At 43.9% G+C, this 18,968-nt stretch overlaps 1 protein-coding gene across 9 annotated transcripts in view; it reads right to left on the bottom strand.

The window, feature by feature from the left end:
* NEBL (nebulette) overlaps positions 1-18,968 on the bottom strand; it is a 186,787-nt gene that overhangs the window by 65,886 nt on the left and 101,933 nt on the right. For 3 of the 9 annotated variants that reach the window (XM_079948298.1, XM_079948290.1, XM_079948297.1), the window contains exon 4: positions 17,906-18,013. In XM_079948298.1, the coding sequence (XP_079804424.1) occupies positions 17,906-18,013 (108 nt within the window). Of the gene's footprint in view, positions 1-15,135; positions 15,304-17,905; positions 18,014-18,968 lie in introns of those variants that run through there. The other 6 variants (XM_079948296.1, XM_079948294.1, XM_079948292.1 and 3 more) reach the window with 6 other exon arrangements.

The following is an 18,968-nucleotide window of genomic DNA, read 5'->3' as shown; positions in this document are numbered from 1 at the left end:
TTGTTTCCCGCGATCCGAGATTACCCTCAAGTGAGCCCCATGCAGTCTAAAAATGTGATCCACAAACAGCCTGGCTGTCTCCTCTGCTGTTGCCGCATGTGAGCAAGCTATGAAATGGCACATTTTTGTCAGTAGATCGACTACTACCATGACTGCTGTCTTCCCCCTTGACTTGGGCAGATCTGTCATAAAATCAATGGACACCACCTCCCAGGGCCTTCCCGGTGTAGGTAAGGGTTCCAGTAACCCTGCGGGGGCAGCCATCTCCCCCTTTGCCCTCTGGCATCGGTCGCACCCTCGTACATATTCTCGTACATCTTCCCTCAGCTTTGGCCACCAGAACTGCCTGGTGACAAGCAGCATGGTCTTGTGCTGTCCAAAGTGCCCAGCTGTTGGGTTGTCGTGGAGTTGTTTAAGTACCTTCCCCCTCAAGGTCTCCCCCGGTACATACAGTGCCCCCTTATAGTACAGTAGCTCTTCCTTTTCCTCAAACCCTCCATTGTCTTCCCTTCCGTCTTGGAGTTCCCTGATTTTTGTCTGAGCGAACGCATCGTCTCTAGTAAGCCCTGCCAGTTCTCGTTTCCCAACCAACGCTCCCCCACACACCTCGGGAAACACATGTCAGGTCTCCGGTGGTCCCTCTCCTTCCATGTACTCCGGTTTCCGGGAGAGAGCACCTGCCCTTACGTTTTCCTCTCCCGGCACATATCTGATCTCGAAGGAAAACTTGGCGAACTCCTGGGCCCATCGAATCTGTCTCTGGTTGAGCACTCACGCGATCCGCCAGTATTCCAAGTTCTTGTGGTCAGTTCGGACCTGGATCTTGTGCCCCTATCAATAGATGTCTCCATTGCCGAAACGCCGCATAGATCGCAAGCAGTTCTCGGTCATACACTGTGTAGTTTTGCTCTGACTTGCTCAGCTTCCTTGAGAAAAAGGCACACGGCCTCCAGCTCTGCTTGGCCCCGGGCTGCAAAAGGACCGCTCCAATGGCTCGGTTGGACGTGTCCGTCTCCAGTCTCATGGGCTTCTCCAGATCCACGTGCAGGAGCTGCTCTTCCGAGGCGAACGCCTTCTTCAGCCTTTCAAAGGATTGCTGTGCACTCTCTGTCCACGCGAACTTCTTTTTGCTACTAAGACAATACGTTATGGGCGCTGTCAAGTGAGCGAAGTTCTTTATGAACTTCCTGTAGAAGTTGCTGAAGCCTAGGAACCTCTGCACATCCTTTCGGTTTTGGGGGGCTTTCCATTCCAGCACTGCCTTCACTTTGCCTGGGTCCATAGCTAGGCCTTTGTCTGACAACTTGTACCCCAGAAACTCGACCTCCCTGGCGTGGAATTGGCATTTTTCCAGCTTGACCCACAACTGATGCTTCTGGAATCTCTGTAGCACCTCCCTGACGTCTCTGACGTGTTGCTTCCCATTGTCCGAATAGATTAAGACGTCATCCAAAAAGGCTACGCAATTCTTGTACAGCAGGGGCCCCAACACATGGTGCATGAATGCTTGAAAGCAGGCGGACCCCAATTGTAATCCAAATGGCATGACTAAGTACTCAAAAGCCCCCAGGGGGGTGAACATGGTTGTTTTCCATTCGTCCCCCTCCCTTATCCTAATCAAATTGTATGTTCCCCTGAGGTCCAGCTTGGTAAAAATCTTCCCCTGCCTCACCCGTGTTAAAATGTCGTCAATCCTGGGCATTGGGAAAGTCACGGGTTCTGACACCAGGTTCAGGGCCCGGTAATCCACGACTAGTCTGGGCTGATTAGTCTCTTTTTTGTCCACAAAGAACACCGGACTGTCCCCCACCGCCTTTGATTCCCTTATGAACCCTCTCTTCAGGTTCTTGTCAATAAACTGCCGCAACTCCTGCATCTCCCAGTCAGACATGGCATACAGCTTACCCACCGGCAACTGAGCCCCTGGGAGTAGGTTGATTTGGCAGTCAAAGGGCCTGTGGGGGGGGTAGTCTATCTGCCTCCCTCTTGCTGTAGACCTCCTTCAAGTCAGCATATTGTGGTGGCACCTCCCCTTTTTGTTCCAAGGCCAGCCCAGCCACCCTGGCCACCGTCATTCTTGGTTCCTTCCCTCCCAGACAGTGTTCTAAGCAGTAAGCTGACCCAAAGGTGACTGACCGCTGATGCCATGACACTACTGGATCATGTATTGCCAGCCAGCTCATTCCCAGTATTATTGGGGGTCCTGCCAGCGTGGCTACGTGAAAGGCAATGGTTTCCGTGTGCCTGGAGACCCTCATTCGCATTGGCGGTGTCTGGTGTGTCACCTCCCCTCCCAGAAGTTCCCTGCCATCGATGGTGGTCACCTGCAAGGGAAAATCTAGTGGTAACACGTGGAGTTGGTGCTCCAGAGCGAAGTCTTTGCTGAAGAAATTACATGAGCTGCACGAATCTAGCAGTCCCTTCACTTTGACGGGGTGCCCACTCGGGAGTTCTAGCACCACTTCTATGGCTATAGCTGCCTTGGGGGGGTCAGGCTGGGGCACTTCTATTGGTCGCTGGCCTGGCTGCTGCCCCTGCTGGTTGGCAGCCAGGCGTTGTCATTTCCCTGCACCTGCTCTTCCTCCCCCTTCTCGTCGTGGCCTGCAGCCCCCACCATGCCCTGCCAGGCTTTTCGTTGAGGGCAGACCTTAGCAAAATGTCCCGGTCGTTGACAGAGGAAACACTTCTTGGTAGTTTTCCACTCCTTTCCCTCCCTTTTCCGACCTTCACCAGCGTTTGAAACTTCGTGCGCGCGCGCCATCAATTTCCATCGGCTCCGCCGCCTGGGAACGCTCCCTCGGCATCTCAGGAATGCGGTTGTCATGGAAACGTTCCCCTCTTATCTCCCGCTTCTCCTAAGCCCGCGCTTCCTGGCGTACGCCGATCGCAAGCACAGCCTTTGTGAGTTCATCCATCGACCATGGCCGGGGCGCTCGGGACAACTCGTCTTTCACTTCGGGGGATAAACCCGCCTCAAACAACATTTGTATCGGTTCAGAGTCCAGATCCCACCCGAGTCTGTGGACTAACATCGCAAAACGTGACCAGTAGTTTCTGACGGACTGGCCCCCCTGCTTGCACCCCATGAGTTTCCGCCGTGTCACGCTTTGCTCAACCTCGCTGGAGAACATCGCGTCCATTGCCTGGTAGAATTTCTTAAGGTCCTTCAAGGCATTATTCTACGTCGCCATTAGGGGCCTGATCCATTCGCGCGCCCCATCCTGCAGATGTCCCACAATGTAAGCCACCCTCTCCCCGTCATCAGCAAAGTCATTTTTCTGCAGTTCCAAAGCGTACTGAACTTCCGTTCGGAAAGCATTGTAGTCTTGGGGCTTTCCCCCAAACTTGTGTACCAGCCCCGGTACCTTCCTTGCGATGGGGGTGGTTCTGACCTGTGCATCCTGAGCCCGTCTCTCCTCCAGCCGTGCCGTCAGGGTAGCTACATGTGCCTCTAGGTCTCGGTTCCTCTCGACCAGACCTCGCACCACGGCTTATTGCTCCGTCTCTCGTGCTGCCTCTCCAGGGCTGCGCACAAGCAAGGTCAGAGACTGACAGATTGCTGTAATGGTTCTAGGGGTTGCTCGTGCGTAAACCGGCGCCACACCTGGCTGGGTTGCCTGAGTGAACCTTTTCTGCCCGGACAGCCACTCGCCCGTGGCTGTCTCAATCGCTGGCAGAATCCGTCAGTGGGCGTTTCTTGAACTTCTTCCAGCAAAGAAGCTCTTTGACCCCTAGTCTCCGCCTTCTCTCCCTGCGTGGAAGCCTTCTGCGCAAGGAGGGTGTGGGCAGCGGAGGACCCCTACTCTCCCCGCTGGTCCCCGGCGAGGAGTCATGGGACCGCCTCACCGATTCCCCCATCTGCCCCCCTTCTCCACTGGTGCTATGCTGATTCCCTTCCCCAGAAGATGGGCTGCCTCTCCCCATCCTGGGACGCTCTCTGGAATCCCTCTGGAGCCCGCTCTCTCCCTCTGGCCCTGCTGGCAGTTCCCTGACATCTACCACGGGCTCTGGCTGCAGTCAGATCATTCATTTATTTTTAAAAACTTAAATTTCTAGTGCATTACTGTACAGAAGTCTCTTAATGTTACAAATAATAGACCAAAAGAAAAAGCCAAACACCATGGCCTTAGATGAGACTATAAAATTATTTTATAGTTCACAAAGTTCACAAAGACAGGCAGCCATGAAGTTGCCCAATAATGTAGACCTACTCACAGTGTGCTCAACCCTTGTGGTTAAAGACATGAGGAATGACAGGGTGAGCAAACAAGACACAACAACTTTCTGGGATTAAAATTTGGTCACAACTTTATTGATTAAGGCTGTAGATAAGCTTTGGCTTAGGCACTGGGTGTGTATCCATTATCGACCTCCAGAGGGAAGGCTGAGGATTGGACAGGGCTATGCATGCCACCTCAAGATGTAGGTCAACAAAGCTGGGCCTCCCCTTGCCACTACTCGAAGTTCTATGGCCCTATTGCTCCCCACGTGGCTTCAGGACAGAAACTTCCAATCAGACCCCTTTACCGGGGAACCCTGAAATCAAACCTGCTTGAGTTCGGGGTAATGCACTAAATCACCCCAGACGCAGAACTGGACTAAGGATTCCATCCACTGAAAGTTGTGGTGATTGCTATGAGGAAAAACCCCAAACAGGCCCGGCCCCTAAGACCGTGACTACCTTAAACCACAGCAAGGGTTTTTTTTACTGGTGTCTAAAGAATAACATGTAGGGTGGGCAACTGGGTTGCTCTTCTGTTGACTCAGCTGAGGATCCGCAGCACAGCCATCTTTTATTCCCTGGCAGCGGACCGTAGTGAAGACTTGCTCCCTCCAGTCTGCTGCCAAAGCTCTACCCACCCAAGGCCCTGAATAGGTGAAAATTCAAATTGTTCCCTTGGCATGCTATCCCAGGAGCCATTGTGGCTGGCCACACAGCAGCCCAATGATTGGCCGTGAGGGCAAAGGGGGGGTGTCCACGATGGGCCACAACCAGAGGCCCCCCAAACTGGATAAGCACCACCTGTCAAACCACTGGTCTATTAATCACAGTACTGACTACTCTGTCAGGGGGAAAGGTGGGATATAAATATTATAGCAACAACACTCTGCAAGTGGCATTCCAACATCTCAAACAAAGAAAGGTCTCTCTCATCACCTGCTACCTGATTTTTAAAACTAGACAAGTCAGGGATTAAACCTTGAATGCAAAGAATGTGCTCTGTGTGCACAAACATGTTTAGGGCTTTGTTAGCCGAACATTTTAGAGGAACTTAATATCATTTAAAATGCCTCATGCAACATAAAACTTATAAAAGATGTTATTTCTAAAAGCAAAATAATTATGCCGTACTGTCTCTACCCAAAACAGTACAGTAGCTATAATATCTGGATAATTATGAGAACTTTCGCCGTCTTATAAAATCCATCATATGAAAACTGGAAACCATAGAATCTAAGTCCATGACATCATGAAAAGGATCAGCAGGGTGAATGCATGTGTAATGTCTGCTTCAGTATTATTTCATGTCTCATCCTAGCCCTACCACTTACAAATCAGACAGGGTCAGGAAGTAACAGATTAATGCTTTTTTCCATCAAACTGCAAAACACTATGCTTTTCATTAGCTAAATCTAGGGCATTTGTTTAAGTATTAAATTAATGTTCTCAAAATAAAGTTAATACTATGGATTTACAGCTCTGTGTAAATGTACCATCTGCATTCACACATAACTCTTAAGCCGTTGATTGTTTTAACCATGCTTTGTTCACAGATAAGCAAACAAGCCAAAGCTTAGTTTTCCAAGGCTTGATTTATTTTCTAGCTGCTCCTGCCTATAGCTTGGTGAGCATCTAGAATGAGGTGGCCAAACAAACCAAGCCTATGGGTTGGGGCATAATGCCAAATCAGAGTTTAAACAATCCATGGTTCATAAGCCAACAACAAACCTTGACTTCACATTGTGGTTTGTTGCCAGAATAAAACCCAAGGTTATTCTGTTCAGTTGGGTTAGACATTGAAACAAATCACAGTTTGGTGAAACAATGTATGGCTTTGCATTATAGGTGAACCAGGCCAGACTCTTCATCATGTTCCTTGGAGCACCTCAGGATTCCTCACTCAGACACACAAATCCCATTTCTCAATTATAGAAGCACAATGAACTTGTTGAAATATTAGGAAAACTCTTTCCTCCATCACCAAACTCATTTATGCAATTGATAACATGCATTTTATCTGTCAATGGAAAGACAAAACAGTCCAGTTTGCAAACTATGGCTTAGTGAAAACAAGCAGGTTCCCAAAATAAAATTATGGCCAGCTGCTGCTGTCATACTACCCAGAGTTAAGCCATGGTTTGGTTTAGCATTACCTTTTAATCTTGAATAATCTTTGGCTATATATGATGTCAGGCAATGGACAAGTGGGAAGCCCTTCTCACCAGTCAAATGTGGCCCACAGAGAGTTTATCTGGTCGAAAGGACTTCTCCACCTCTATTCTGTAATCTAGTTTTACACCACCCTAAAACACAAAACCAACTCATTTGGAGGAGCTTATATAAAGCCCTTATTATGGTTGAATAAAATCATTATCATGATTGGGATCAGTCTCTTCTGAGAACACAAATATTTGTCTCACTGGTTGGACTGGAAATGTCTGTTCCTAAATGCTCCTAAAGCAGAAGTAAACATTTGAATTTTCCTGGGGATTTTCCTACTAGTCAACAGTTGCTCTATTGATAGCTTTGCTGATCTGAAGAATGACAGAGGCTACTAGCTTCCCCTCAGTTATTGCCACAGATCCTCAAATATTTGATGAACAGTTAAAATACTAGTGACAGCCCTTGAGATATTTGAAGACGGCTTTCATATCTCCTATAAGTCTCCTCTTACACAGGCAAAACATACCCAACTCCCTCAACCATTCCTCATAAGGCTTGGTTTCCAAACCCTTTATAATCTTGGGCATGTTCTTCTGCATGCCTTCCACTTGTCAATATCCTTCTTAAATTTTGGTGCCCAGAACTGGACACAGTACTCCAGGTGGAGGTCTGACCAAGACGGAATAAAGGTAAAGGTAAAGGGACCCCTGACCATTAGGTCCAGTTGTGGCCAACTCTGGGGTTGCGGCGCTCATCTCGCTTTACTGGCCGAGGGAGCCAGCGTACAGCTTCCAGGTCATGTGGCCAGCATGACTAAGCCACTTCTGGCGAACCAGAGCAGCGCACGGAAACGCCGTTTACCTTCCCGCCGGAGCGGTACCTATTTATCTACTTGCACTTTGACGTGCTTTCGAACTGCTAAATTGGCAGGAGCAGGGACCGAACAACGGGAGCTCACCCCGTCGCGGGGATTCGAACCGCGGACCTTCTGATCAGCAAGTCCTAGGCTCTATGGTTTAACCCACAGCACCACCCGCATCCAAGACGGAATAGAGCGGTACTATTACTCCCCTTGAATGCTCTGTCCATTGTTACTGTTGCTTATTCCCTTTTGCTAATACATTTCATAATAGCCCCCAAGTACCCACTCAGAATAGCTTTAATGGAATTATACCCACAGGATTGATGTCAGAAAACTAAATATATGAACCAAAATAGGCTGAAATACACACTAAAGTAGAGAGTCTTTAAATACTTTATTGAAAGAAGAGCCCTGCATAGAAACATCTCCATCTGCCAATCAGACAGAGAGGTATGCTAAAAAATCTTTCTCAGCACCACTGGTGCACAGATTGACAGGGCCAAGGACACAAACCACAGGAAGAGTGGTAAATGAGATTGCAGGTCAATATTTTAACTTCCTGCCCTTTTTGGTCAATCAGTGAACCACATGTGTCCCCCTCCAGATGTGTCTGCTCCTTGGGCCTCACAAATTGCCTCATCGCCAACCAGGCAACAAGCTACTCAAGTAAGCAGACCTTTTGCTACATTGAAGAATACAGCCCACAATAGTTTATTTACTCAAGTGTGGATACGTTGCATCTGCTGTGTTGGCAAGTCATTAACAATTTCTAGGATTGTAAGAAATGATACATTATATTATATCCTCTCTCATATTCAGTAGCGTTTTCTCTTAAACATTTACAAGATCTACAGTTCAGCTGGGAGGCAATGCTACATTCGAAATAAATGCAACAGACATTTCCTAGTATTCTACAACTTTCTTAGGTAACAACATCTCTTAAAATACTCCTATTTAAAATCATATTTTCATCCTACATATAAAACACAGGTATACAATGAAGAACCTCAAGCATGCCTAAAGAGGCTTATATTCACTTAAACAGAGCTATGGTGAAATACTAACACCCCAATGCACTTTTTATTTCAGATTTTACCCAAAAGTAGACATACAACCTACTGTTGGTTTCCCTGCCGTCTGTCCAATAAGCATCAGTCCCAATAAGCATCAGTCTATGCTGGATTTCTCCTTTCCAAAGTACCCCCCCCCAAGACTAATATTTGCATACTAATGCTGTAGTAAATCCAACTTATTTATAAGAAAACACCATTATGACCTCTAAAAGTAAAAGCACACCATATTTTGTTTTAACAGATTCACAATAGAAAACTCACTTTTCTCTAACGATGATCTTCCTGTAGTGTAATTTATATTGCGTTTTGCTATACCGTATCTTGCAGCAACCTTAAAATCTCATCCCTGTCATACTTTAAAAGGAAGGTGTTCTGGCCATTTAACCCTGCTACAAAGTGTATCAAAGAATCAAGACTAATAAACAAACAAAACAACGCTGGCGCATTCAAAAATCTCCATCCGAAGTAGAAGAATGACTAGGAATCCAGTATTATTCATCTATATTTCAGCATTTTAAACACAACAGAAATGCTTCCCCAGTCACCAGGCAGATGATGAATCATAAAAATGCAATAAATAACTCCAAGGCAGGCATAGCAAGCTAGCAGCTGGAGAAAAAAACATTTTGCTTTCTCCACCTTCCTCTTTTGCATGTTCCATTATGCTCCTCATAAGCTCCTTTGATGACCTTGAGGAGAAAGGTAGGAGGACCGCGGTATGGCACACACAAGCAGGTAAGAGGGCAGCACATTCCACAGATGAAGCTTTTTCAGGGCATCCTACCTAATTCATGCTCTCTCTCCCCCTTTAATCCACTTTGAATAGCAGTTCAGGTAGTTCAAAAAGTTCACAAGCATTAGGCAAGTAATACATACAAAAGTTACTATGTCCCTTACTACTACAAGCTTGCCAATTGGCAGAAAGACATTCATATCTGCACTTCAGTCCCTGTTCATATAAAAACAGCCGACCTTGATGTTAAAGGGAGAGCTGCATGAGATTCAACTGACTGACTGCTCTGTGCAACAGAATGCCTTCAGAAAAAGTTAAGTTTATAAAATCCCTGGAAGGAGTCAAACAGCCAAAGCAAGCTAACAAGTAAAGATGCAAGCTGTTCATGCTACAAGCAAGATGCAGTACTCAACATATGCAACCACTCTGGCCAGAGTGAGAATTATCTGAATAATTCAAACACATTGCCAAAATATTCTGCTCTTACTCTGTGCTAAAGATTAAGGCATGCAATACTATTTTAAGTGAAAACAACTCATCCAAAATTGTAGAATATTTCACACAACTCCCTTAATTCTTTCCTGTTAAAAATGTAAGATGAATCCTGTGTGTTTTATAACTATTAGGCCTTTAAAAGAATTTTATACAGCTATATCCAAAGAGCTCAAGGTAAAACCTCAATAAAAATGCAGAGTCCACTATAATTTAAAATTAAAAATATATTTCAACCCATCATAAAACTGTAAAAAGGCAAAGGTAAAGGACCCCTGACAGTTAAGTCCAGTCGCATACGACTCTGCGGTTGCGGCACTCATCTTGCTTTACTGGCCAAAGGAGCCAGTGTTTGTCCGCTTCCACAGACAGTTTTTCCTGGTTATGTGGCCAGCATGACTAAGCTGGAGAAACCAGAGCAGTGCACAGAAACGCCGTTTACCTTCCCGCCGGAGCAGTACCTATTTATCTACTTGCACTTTGATGTTCTTTTGAACTGCTAGGTTGGCAGGAGCTGGGACCAAGCAATGGGAGCTCACCCCGTTGCGGGGATTCGAACCACCGAACTTCCAATCAGCAAGTCCTAGACTCTGTGGTGTAGACCACAGCGCCTCCTGCATCCCTGAAACTGTAGCCATCACTTAATCTGCTAGTTGCTCCCAAAGGACTAGGTCGATAGCCAAGTTTTAAATGGGCATCTGGATGTAAGCAGCATAGTCACCAGCTATATTCCTGAGGCAGGGAGCTTCATAAGTAGGGCATCATCAAACCATGCTGGGTATGACACCTAATGGCACAACACCAAGAAAGGCCTCTCTGGCAGCTTAACATCTGTGCAGGACTCCTTCAAGTATTCAGGACATTCAGTCATCTGGCTTGGCATTCAGTGTCTTCCACACGCTGTTTGATGGGTTTTTTTGCTTGTTCATACCCCATGTCAAGTAGGATCTGTGGGGTGAAACCTAGAGTTGTCATTATGTAGGGATGCCATATGTCCTGATTTTCCTGGACATTACTGGGATTTCAAAGGCAGAATTGACGTCCAGGGTAAATCGCTTTTGGGGGCATTTTTGTAAGACGGGGTTTGAAATATGGCAACCCGACCTATGAGGTAAGGTTGTGGTGTTTAGGACTTTTTAGTTCAGAGAAAAAGCCTATAAGAGGGGACATGATAGAAGTTTGTAAAAGTATACATGGCATGGAGAAAGTGGAGGAAATTTTTCTCCTTCTCTCATAACACTTGTGGGTCCCCAATGAAGCTGGATGTCGGAAGATTCAGAACAGGATAAAAGGATGTATTTCTTCATGTAGCACTTAGTTAAGCAATGGAACTCACTCCCTTGGGAGACAATGATGGCCACCAACTTGGAAGGCTTTGAAAGGGGATTGGACAAATTTGTTGAGGTAAGGCTATCAATAAGGGACGCAGATGGCACTGTGGGTTAAACCACAGAGCCTAGGACTTGCCGATCTAAAGGTCAACGGTTCGAATCCCCACGACGGGGTGAGCTCCCGTTGCTCGGTCCCTGCTCCTTCCCACCTAGCAGTTTGAAAGCACGTCAAAGTGCAAGTAGATAAATAGGTATCGCTCTCGCAGGAAGGTAAACGGTGTTTCCGTGTGCTGCTCTGGTTCGCCAGAAGCGGCTCAGTTATGCTGGCCACATGACCCGGAAGCCGGCTCCCTCAGCCAATAAAGCGAGATGAGCACTGCAACCCCAGAGTTGGTCATGACTGGGCCTAATGGTCAGGGGTGCCTTTACCTTTACCTAAGGCTATCAATGGCTATGCTTTGCCTCCATGGTCAGAGGTAGTAATGCTTCCAAATATCAGCTCCTGGAAACCACAGGAGAGTCCTAATGTGCTCAAATCCTGCTTGCTGTTTTCCCATAGGCATCTGGGTGGCCACTGTGAGAATAAGATGCTGGACTAGATGGGCCACTGGCCTAACCCAGAAGGAACTTATTACGATCTTGTTGCAATGGATATTATTTTTGTTGTGCAATAACAGAACAGGGATTGGAAACCTCCAGGCTACAGATGCGGTCTAAAACCAGATTTGACCAGGACCTCTTGGTCTCTTCCAAACCTTAGCTGTTCAGCAGGAAACAGCCAAGAGAGAAAGTGGATTTGGTTTTCTGCAAAATGTACAATTGTGATTCCATCTTCAGTAAGAGCAGCTGCAATATCAAGGCAGCAAGGAAATGTCTCAGCAGACTTGCTTTTGCTTCAAATATGCAAAAGATAGTCAATGCCTTTTGCAGCTGCATGCATGCAATTTTCCAGATGCAGTTGCTTTCAACAGCCATAATGCAGGGCTTGCAACATAGCTGTCTGCATTGGCTTCAATTACATCATTTTGCAGGTATTACTGAGCACTTTTTGCCTTTTTTGCATAGTCAGGATAACTAAAGTGTGTTGGAGCATTTCTATTTGTTTTTTCAGAAAATAAAAAGTAAAACTTGAACAATGTTTCTAAGAACATTTTTCTAAGAACATATTTCTGTTTTCATGGGAAATAACTCTTTGTTTGCGTGACTATGTGTGGGTCTAGCCCCACCCACTTTTAGAATACAGTTTTCCACTAGAGCAGGCATTACTCTAGTGCAGGCATGGCCAAACTTGGCCCTGCAGCTGCTTTGGGACTACAGTTCACATCATCCCTGACCACTGGTCCTGTTAGCTAAGGATGATGGGAGTTGTAGTCCCAAAACAGCTGGAGGGCCAAGTTTAGCCATGCCTGCACTAGAGTAATGCTGTCCTTGGACCAAAAAAGCAGAAACACACCAACTCCAAAATACAGAATATTCTCAATTCTTAACACCAGCACATTGGGGCCAAAACTGGTTAGAAATGAAGCTGCAAGGAATAATCAATTAACTGGCTGGATTAATAGTTTAAAAACCTATAGAATGACTAAAAAGGTGTCACATCTGAATAACTGGGCATGCGAGAGAAATATTAATGTATTGATATAACTATTTCCTGGTACAAAGTGTCACCTTAGCAAATGCATTCCCCCCATCCTTTGTTTTCTTCTGAGATGATTCCCATTATGACACACATCACCATTTAAAAAATATTGTTTTTAGCCATATTTAAATTTATACACAAATTTAACTGATCCTTAAATTTTATTTAAACAGACAATAGTCCTTTTAAAAATTAAGAGTTTGAATCCATCTGTACTGTGAAAGAGCCAGATTTAAAAGAAACGTTGACATTGGTTTCCAAATGAGCACAGTTGGCTTCAGTTGCTGTGGTTTTTATTTATAGTAGGAAAGCTGTAGCATTTGCATCCTGAAGGGCAAATTATCTAAAGATTAGCAGAAAGGCGCTGAAGGGGAGAAAAACACCTTTATGCTTCCTTTTACTCTCCATCAAATAAAGGAACTAGGATCTGTCATTGATGCATAAAGGGCACATCAGTGCACAGGTCAATCTTCACTTCTCCTTTTAAGCAGGGAGAAGTATGTGTATGCATGAGATTAGAATTTTGGCTAATTAATCTACCAATTAAATGCATTATAGCTTTCACTCCTAATAAGAATCTGATATGCATGGAAGCTAAGATACAAACTACAGCACATTCTAGTTCTGAGCTTCCCCATAATCAGAGGACCACCCAACACAGATTTCCCACATAGCTGGCAATGCACTCTTTTTTCTTCAGAGTTACATACTTTTAATCTGTGGACCTTTTAGCAATATCAAAATCTACCACATACTCCAGTATGAAAAGCTAAACGCCTACCAAACTGAATTGCTCAGTGATTCCATGCATTATTATTTTTTTACCTCATCATCACACCATGCAATTCATGAGTATGGATGGTATGTAATTATTAGGCTCCAGGAACGTAGACCCATTTTGTTTCATTTTTGCTTTCATGTCTATTTTCAATCCAGTAGAATCTATTAGAATAGGAACTCATGAATCCATTCATTTCTCAAAGCTGCATTGGGTTATTTAGTACTTTAGGAGATCAGTGTGAACATCAGTTGGAGAAGGTAAAGTAAATCGCTTAAATAATGATCTGCAGTTTCCAAGTGGTGCTATGGACCTTGATTTAACATCTTTGCTTGCCAATTCTCCCTGCAATCTGTTTTATCAATTTCAGAGCACAGCTTATGCTTGAGCAAGTAAACAGGTTGCACAAATGTGCCAACAATTCTAATTATAGGGATTTTTTTTTAAGTGTACAGTTAAAGCCAGAAACAGTGCACAGTACATCACCATCAGCAGATAGTGAATTTAGTTGTTGATATGGCTATCTGTGGTCTAAGAAACTTTCCAGTGCAATTTCCCTACGAGAAGCATATTGTTCTTCATATTTACAAATACGTAACTCTCAGAATGATAAAGAGAAAATCACACACACACACACACACACACAAATGCAGCATTTCTGAAAATGTCAAATACTAAAATGAAATACTGAGCCTAGAAATTCGGTGGTGGGGCAGAAAAACATCTGTTATCTGGGTTTGATGGGAGTTGTAGTCCAAAACATCTGGAACATGCTAGGTTAAGGAAGGCTGGCTTATACACTTTTGGGAAATGAGTCCATAGTGTAAAGGAATATGGGTACCAACTTAAATAAAATACTGGGGGGGTAGGTAAGCCTCACCCTGCGTAATTGATCACATTACATGGTGCACACACACAATTTGAATGGCAATGCCCATCAGCTTGGGGGGGGGTGAACACCCCTTGGCCCCTAGGGTTTGGCTCCTATGCAAAGGAATGTTTTCGGTGCTCCCAAAGGCTCGTGCAGAGTTTTACTCTTTCTTTCTTTTCATCCTTTCAACAGCAGGTCCCTCTGTCATAACACAAATTAAAAACAAAACAAAGAAAACAATTTATCTCTTGAGTTTCTCAAAGTGGTTTGCCACATGGGCTGGGGTTTGTCTTTCAAGAACCATAAAGCCATTTGATTTCATAGAGCTCATTGCATGATTCACTGGATGTGGCAAAGTGGATTGTGGCCCATGAAAGCTTATGCCATATTAGAGCCAGTGTGGTACAGAAATTAAGAGTGATGGGCTAGGACCCTGGAGACCAGGGTTCAAATCCCTGCTCAGTCACAGTCTCTCAATCCAACCTACCTCACAGGGTTGTTGTGAGGAATAAATGGGGAGAAAGAGAACCATATATGTCAACTAGAGCTTCTTAGAGGAAATGTGGGATATAAATGTAATAAATAAATAAAGGAGTGTTGATCTTTACTAAGTTTTACCCTGTGATTTGTTATTTGCCTTCAAAACAGCTTTATATTCTCTTCATTAACAACTTAACAGATAGCTTTAGAAACACGTACATATATGTAATAAGAGATTTCATTTAAAGGGGTGGCGTGGAATTATACAACCATCACAATTTCCAGTACTGACCCTTTGACATCTTTGAAATTAAATTATAAGGTATGCCTTCAGTCTGTGTCAGCAGAGGAAAACTACCTAACAGCAATGCCATTTAGCCCAAATTATTGGAGGTTGTTCACTACCTATTGCCCAGAGACAGATAATAGGCATGCTAAATGCAAACGGATGCCATTTCCCCACCACCAGCACAAGGACAGTGTTGTCTTACCTTGGGCCAGGAACGCAGGGTGATAACGTCATCAGTGGTTTTGCTACTTTCTCCAGTAAGCAGGTGGAAGCAATCTGGTAAGTTCTCCAGTGACTGCCCATCAACAGTACTACATAAGAACAAACCAATGTTTTTAGGAAACAATCAAAGGTGTGTGCATGTGTGCGAAACTTTAGGCTGCCTTCCAGAATAGATATCCTCCTTTTATATTTAAGAGGTCTTTGTGTCGATTTTCTAACTCATTTCTTACTTCAGATGATTATTAAATTTTTATTTATTCTTCACAAAATGAGGAAAAATGGAGACTGAAATATACTTTCATCATGAAAGTATATATGTTTTCATTATGAAAGTATCTAACATACCCCACAAAAAATGCCAATTACAGGGGTGTAGAATGGTCCTGATCACGCAATGTGAATGTACACCAAGCACAGAGTCAGATTTGAGGCCCCCAAGTCAGTGTGTGTTCTCTCTCCTCAGCAGAATAGATGTGAATATTTTAGACCTGAAATATTGAAAAAAAATAATTTATGAGCATCTTAAATCACACCACACAAATTGAAAAATGCACAGGCAATTTAAAATGGCCATCCAACCATGGAAAGGTGAACCAAAATGTCTAAAACTTGTCATTAAAGAGAAGCAGTTAATTTATTTAATTTTCCTAGAGCAATCCATACAAGACACTGAGTTTGTGACTGCCATGACAACAGAATCCTATCAAGCCTTTGATTCTGCTTCTGTGAGAGCTTCTCTTCAAAGCATTCCCATTCCCACTGACTTCTGGAGGCATTGCTTGCTTGAAAAATTGCATCTTTCAATAGGAGGTTGGCAGGCTCTTTACAGCATACAAATGGACATCCTCTCGTGATAAATTTCCATCTTGATATGTCATACGCTAGCCTGCTTACCATTCAAATTTTATTGGTATTTTTCTGAACAGCAGGAGACATGAAACTTGATCTCAACCATGGTTAGCATTAACATCAGTGAAAATACGGTATAACACTGATAGCTCTGAAAAGAGAAAGGAAAGGAATTTGGGGGGGGGGTAGGAGAAGGAAGGAGCTTATAAACCAACCACACACTTCCCATGTCCCACAGCACTTTCTTATACATTTCTACTAGTTATTTAAAATAATAATAATAATAACCCTTACCTTGTGTGGTAGATGACCCTTGCTCTGAAAAGCATGGTCAAAATTAAAGGGTTCAGGAACTCAGACCAGACCAAATTTCATAAAACCATACACAGACTTTACTTTCTCTACAAGAGAGAAAAACTCCAAATATTTACACAGATTAAAATAGCTCAGAAGGTTAAAAAAAAAACACCACTAACTTATTCAGCTAATTAACATAAATGCTTACACTTAAATCTCTGTAGGCTGAGCAATGGAAGGAGATGATGTCAAAAGCCCCAACAGACGCTGACCTTGGCTGGTTAGCTGCCAAGAGCTCCCACCAATCCAGGTTTTATGGGAACTTAGACCATGGGCATTCACCTCTTCCACCCAAATACCTTGTGACACTGGTCTTGAAGCCTTAACAGGAGGCAGCTGCATGTAAGCTCATTATTTCTGAGGTTCTAACCCATTTCCATAAACCAGACCTAAAGGAGCGAACCACTACACCTTCAGAACTTCACAACAACACATCCCCAAAAGCAAGATGCAAATTGTGGAATGCAAAATCATGCAAACTACGTGGCCAGAAGCCTTGTTTTATAGTCCTGAGCAGTATAAAGACTATTTGCTGTCAAAAGAGATGTGTTTTAATTTGTCCCAATAACCAAATGGTATGCATGCTTGTTTGGAAACCAATTATTTAAAATCAACCCTTTTTCTTGGCAATTTCAATCATGTTTTAGTCAATACAACTTGGCTGTGTGGTATATCTAAAGGCAGTTAAAATAAGAATTAGATGAAATAATATATTGAAGTCAATTGCAAGTGCACTATAAGGCACCAGTTTTGAGTTTTGCATACCAGATGCAAGTAAGACAAGCATTGCTACAGAGCGCTTTGTAACAATAGCAGATAGCATGGCTGGGTGGAGGCACTTACGGAAGGACGAGGTGGAAAGGAAGGAGGTGTGGTGCAAACGCACTGGCAGGGGTGCCAGATTAGCTCCGGCTTGTGCATTTTCACCATATCCCTGCTGCCTCGCCTCTCCCATTTCTGGTAAGCAGTAGTGACTTACCTACCAGGAGGTCAAGGAAGCACTTGTGTCCACTTCTGCTCTCCAGGACATCAGGGGAAAAAATTCAAGTGCACTCTGGAAAATTTTCAGTGCAGATTATCCTAATCTGCACAGGATTTTTTTCGAAGAAAACTCACATCACTGATTGAGCATGACCCACATTACATATTAAAGCCAAGAGTTACAGACATGGCAAAGAGAAGCAAAACCATTAAAGTAATTCTGCAAGATGAAGTTACCTGGAAATTTGGTTTATTGCTTTTATCCTGCACATTACATGAAAGCAGAAAGGTGCTTATTAGCAAGAAATTGTTTCTCTAAAGGAATGAATATTTTGTAAACAGCATGTCCACCTTTAATTGGTATGGAGAGGGGAAACACACACCACAATTGTGCTGCACAAACAACACAAAGCTTTGAACTCAAGCACAACAAACACAAAAGCATAAAACAATTCCAGTCCCCACATACATACAAACTCACACCTGGAAACATTCTATCGGATCCAACCATGCCATTTCATTTGTGCATCACGTTTCTGATCTACTATCAATGGGCCACATACGTTACTAATTTGCTCCTGAGTCCTTTTCAGTCTTTGCAATTCTGGTGTGTCAGTTACAATGCTGAAACCTCTTCCTTTGCTTTCCTCAAAGTCACGTTTGTATTTGACCTATCAAACAGAAAACAGAGAAACCTTATTTTCACTATATACTATGCCACCAAATGAAGCTTTGGGTGAACAAAATGCTGCCAACACCTTAGCACATCTACTTTCATTTAATCAATGGAACAGTTTTACCGCAGGCATTCTTAGCACGCAGAGCTGGCTGATCATGAAGAAGGGCAAAATAAACGATGGCCACATAATGCTATTTGCATACCACAAAATTCATCTAAATGTCTCTAGCTGGTCATGGCGATATTTTGGGTCTAGAAAGGGCACCTGAAGCCATTCATGTTTTATTAGATACTATGGTAAAGCACAGTATTTACTTCTTCCAGTTCTCCAAACTATGCTAGATTTCAACCAATATTGGTCCGATTCAACAGCATGTATCTCGATATACACTATCCAACATAAGGATCTAACTGAAATCAAGGGAATTTACTTTCTTATTCATTAGTAATCATTGTTTCAGAGGATTAACAGCATGGGATACATCCCACTGTATGTAACTGCTTCAGGAGAAACCAGGTTTTGTATTCAGTTTAGCCACATGCCAGATGGAACTCTTAGACAGTGCAAGAAATGGTTGAAATATTTCAGAACATAAAAGAAAGCAAAAGTAAATACTATGGCCTTGTTGGCCATGGGTGTAGCCAAGGGGGGCAGGGAGGAGGGGCAACTGCCCCCCCCCAAATCAATAAAAATACATAGCAAACTGAGGTTCTAGCCCCCCCAATACTGGCTACGCCCATGTTGTTGGCATGGCTCAGTAAGCCAAACTATGGCTTGCCTGGACTGTATGATCATGTTGACTCCCAGAGAGGTGCTTGTACCTGCTGTGCCCCTCTCCAGTCCTTTTAGCTCAATATAGTGTGGTATAGCTGCTAAACCAAGGTTTGGCTTAACATACTGTCTGAACCTAGGCTCATGGTTAAGCTCCCTCCTTCATAACTATGAG

This window comes from Podarcis cretensis (assembly GCF_951804945.1).
Source record: "Podarcis cretensis genome assembly, chromosome: 12".
Lineage (NCBI taxonomy): Eukaryota > Metazoa > Chordata > Lepidosauria > Squamata > Lacertidae > Podarcis > Podarcis cretensis.
The sequence above is the reverse complement of the archived record's forward strand: the minus strand, read 5'-3'. Positions and strand labels throughout refer to the sequence as shown.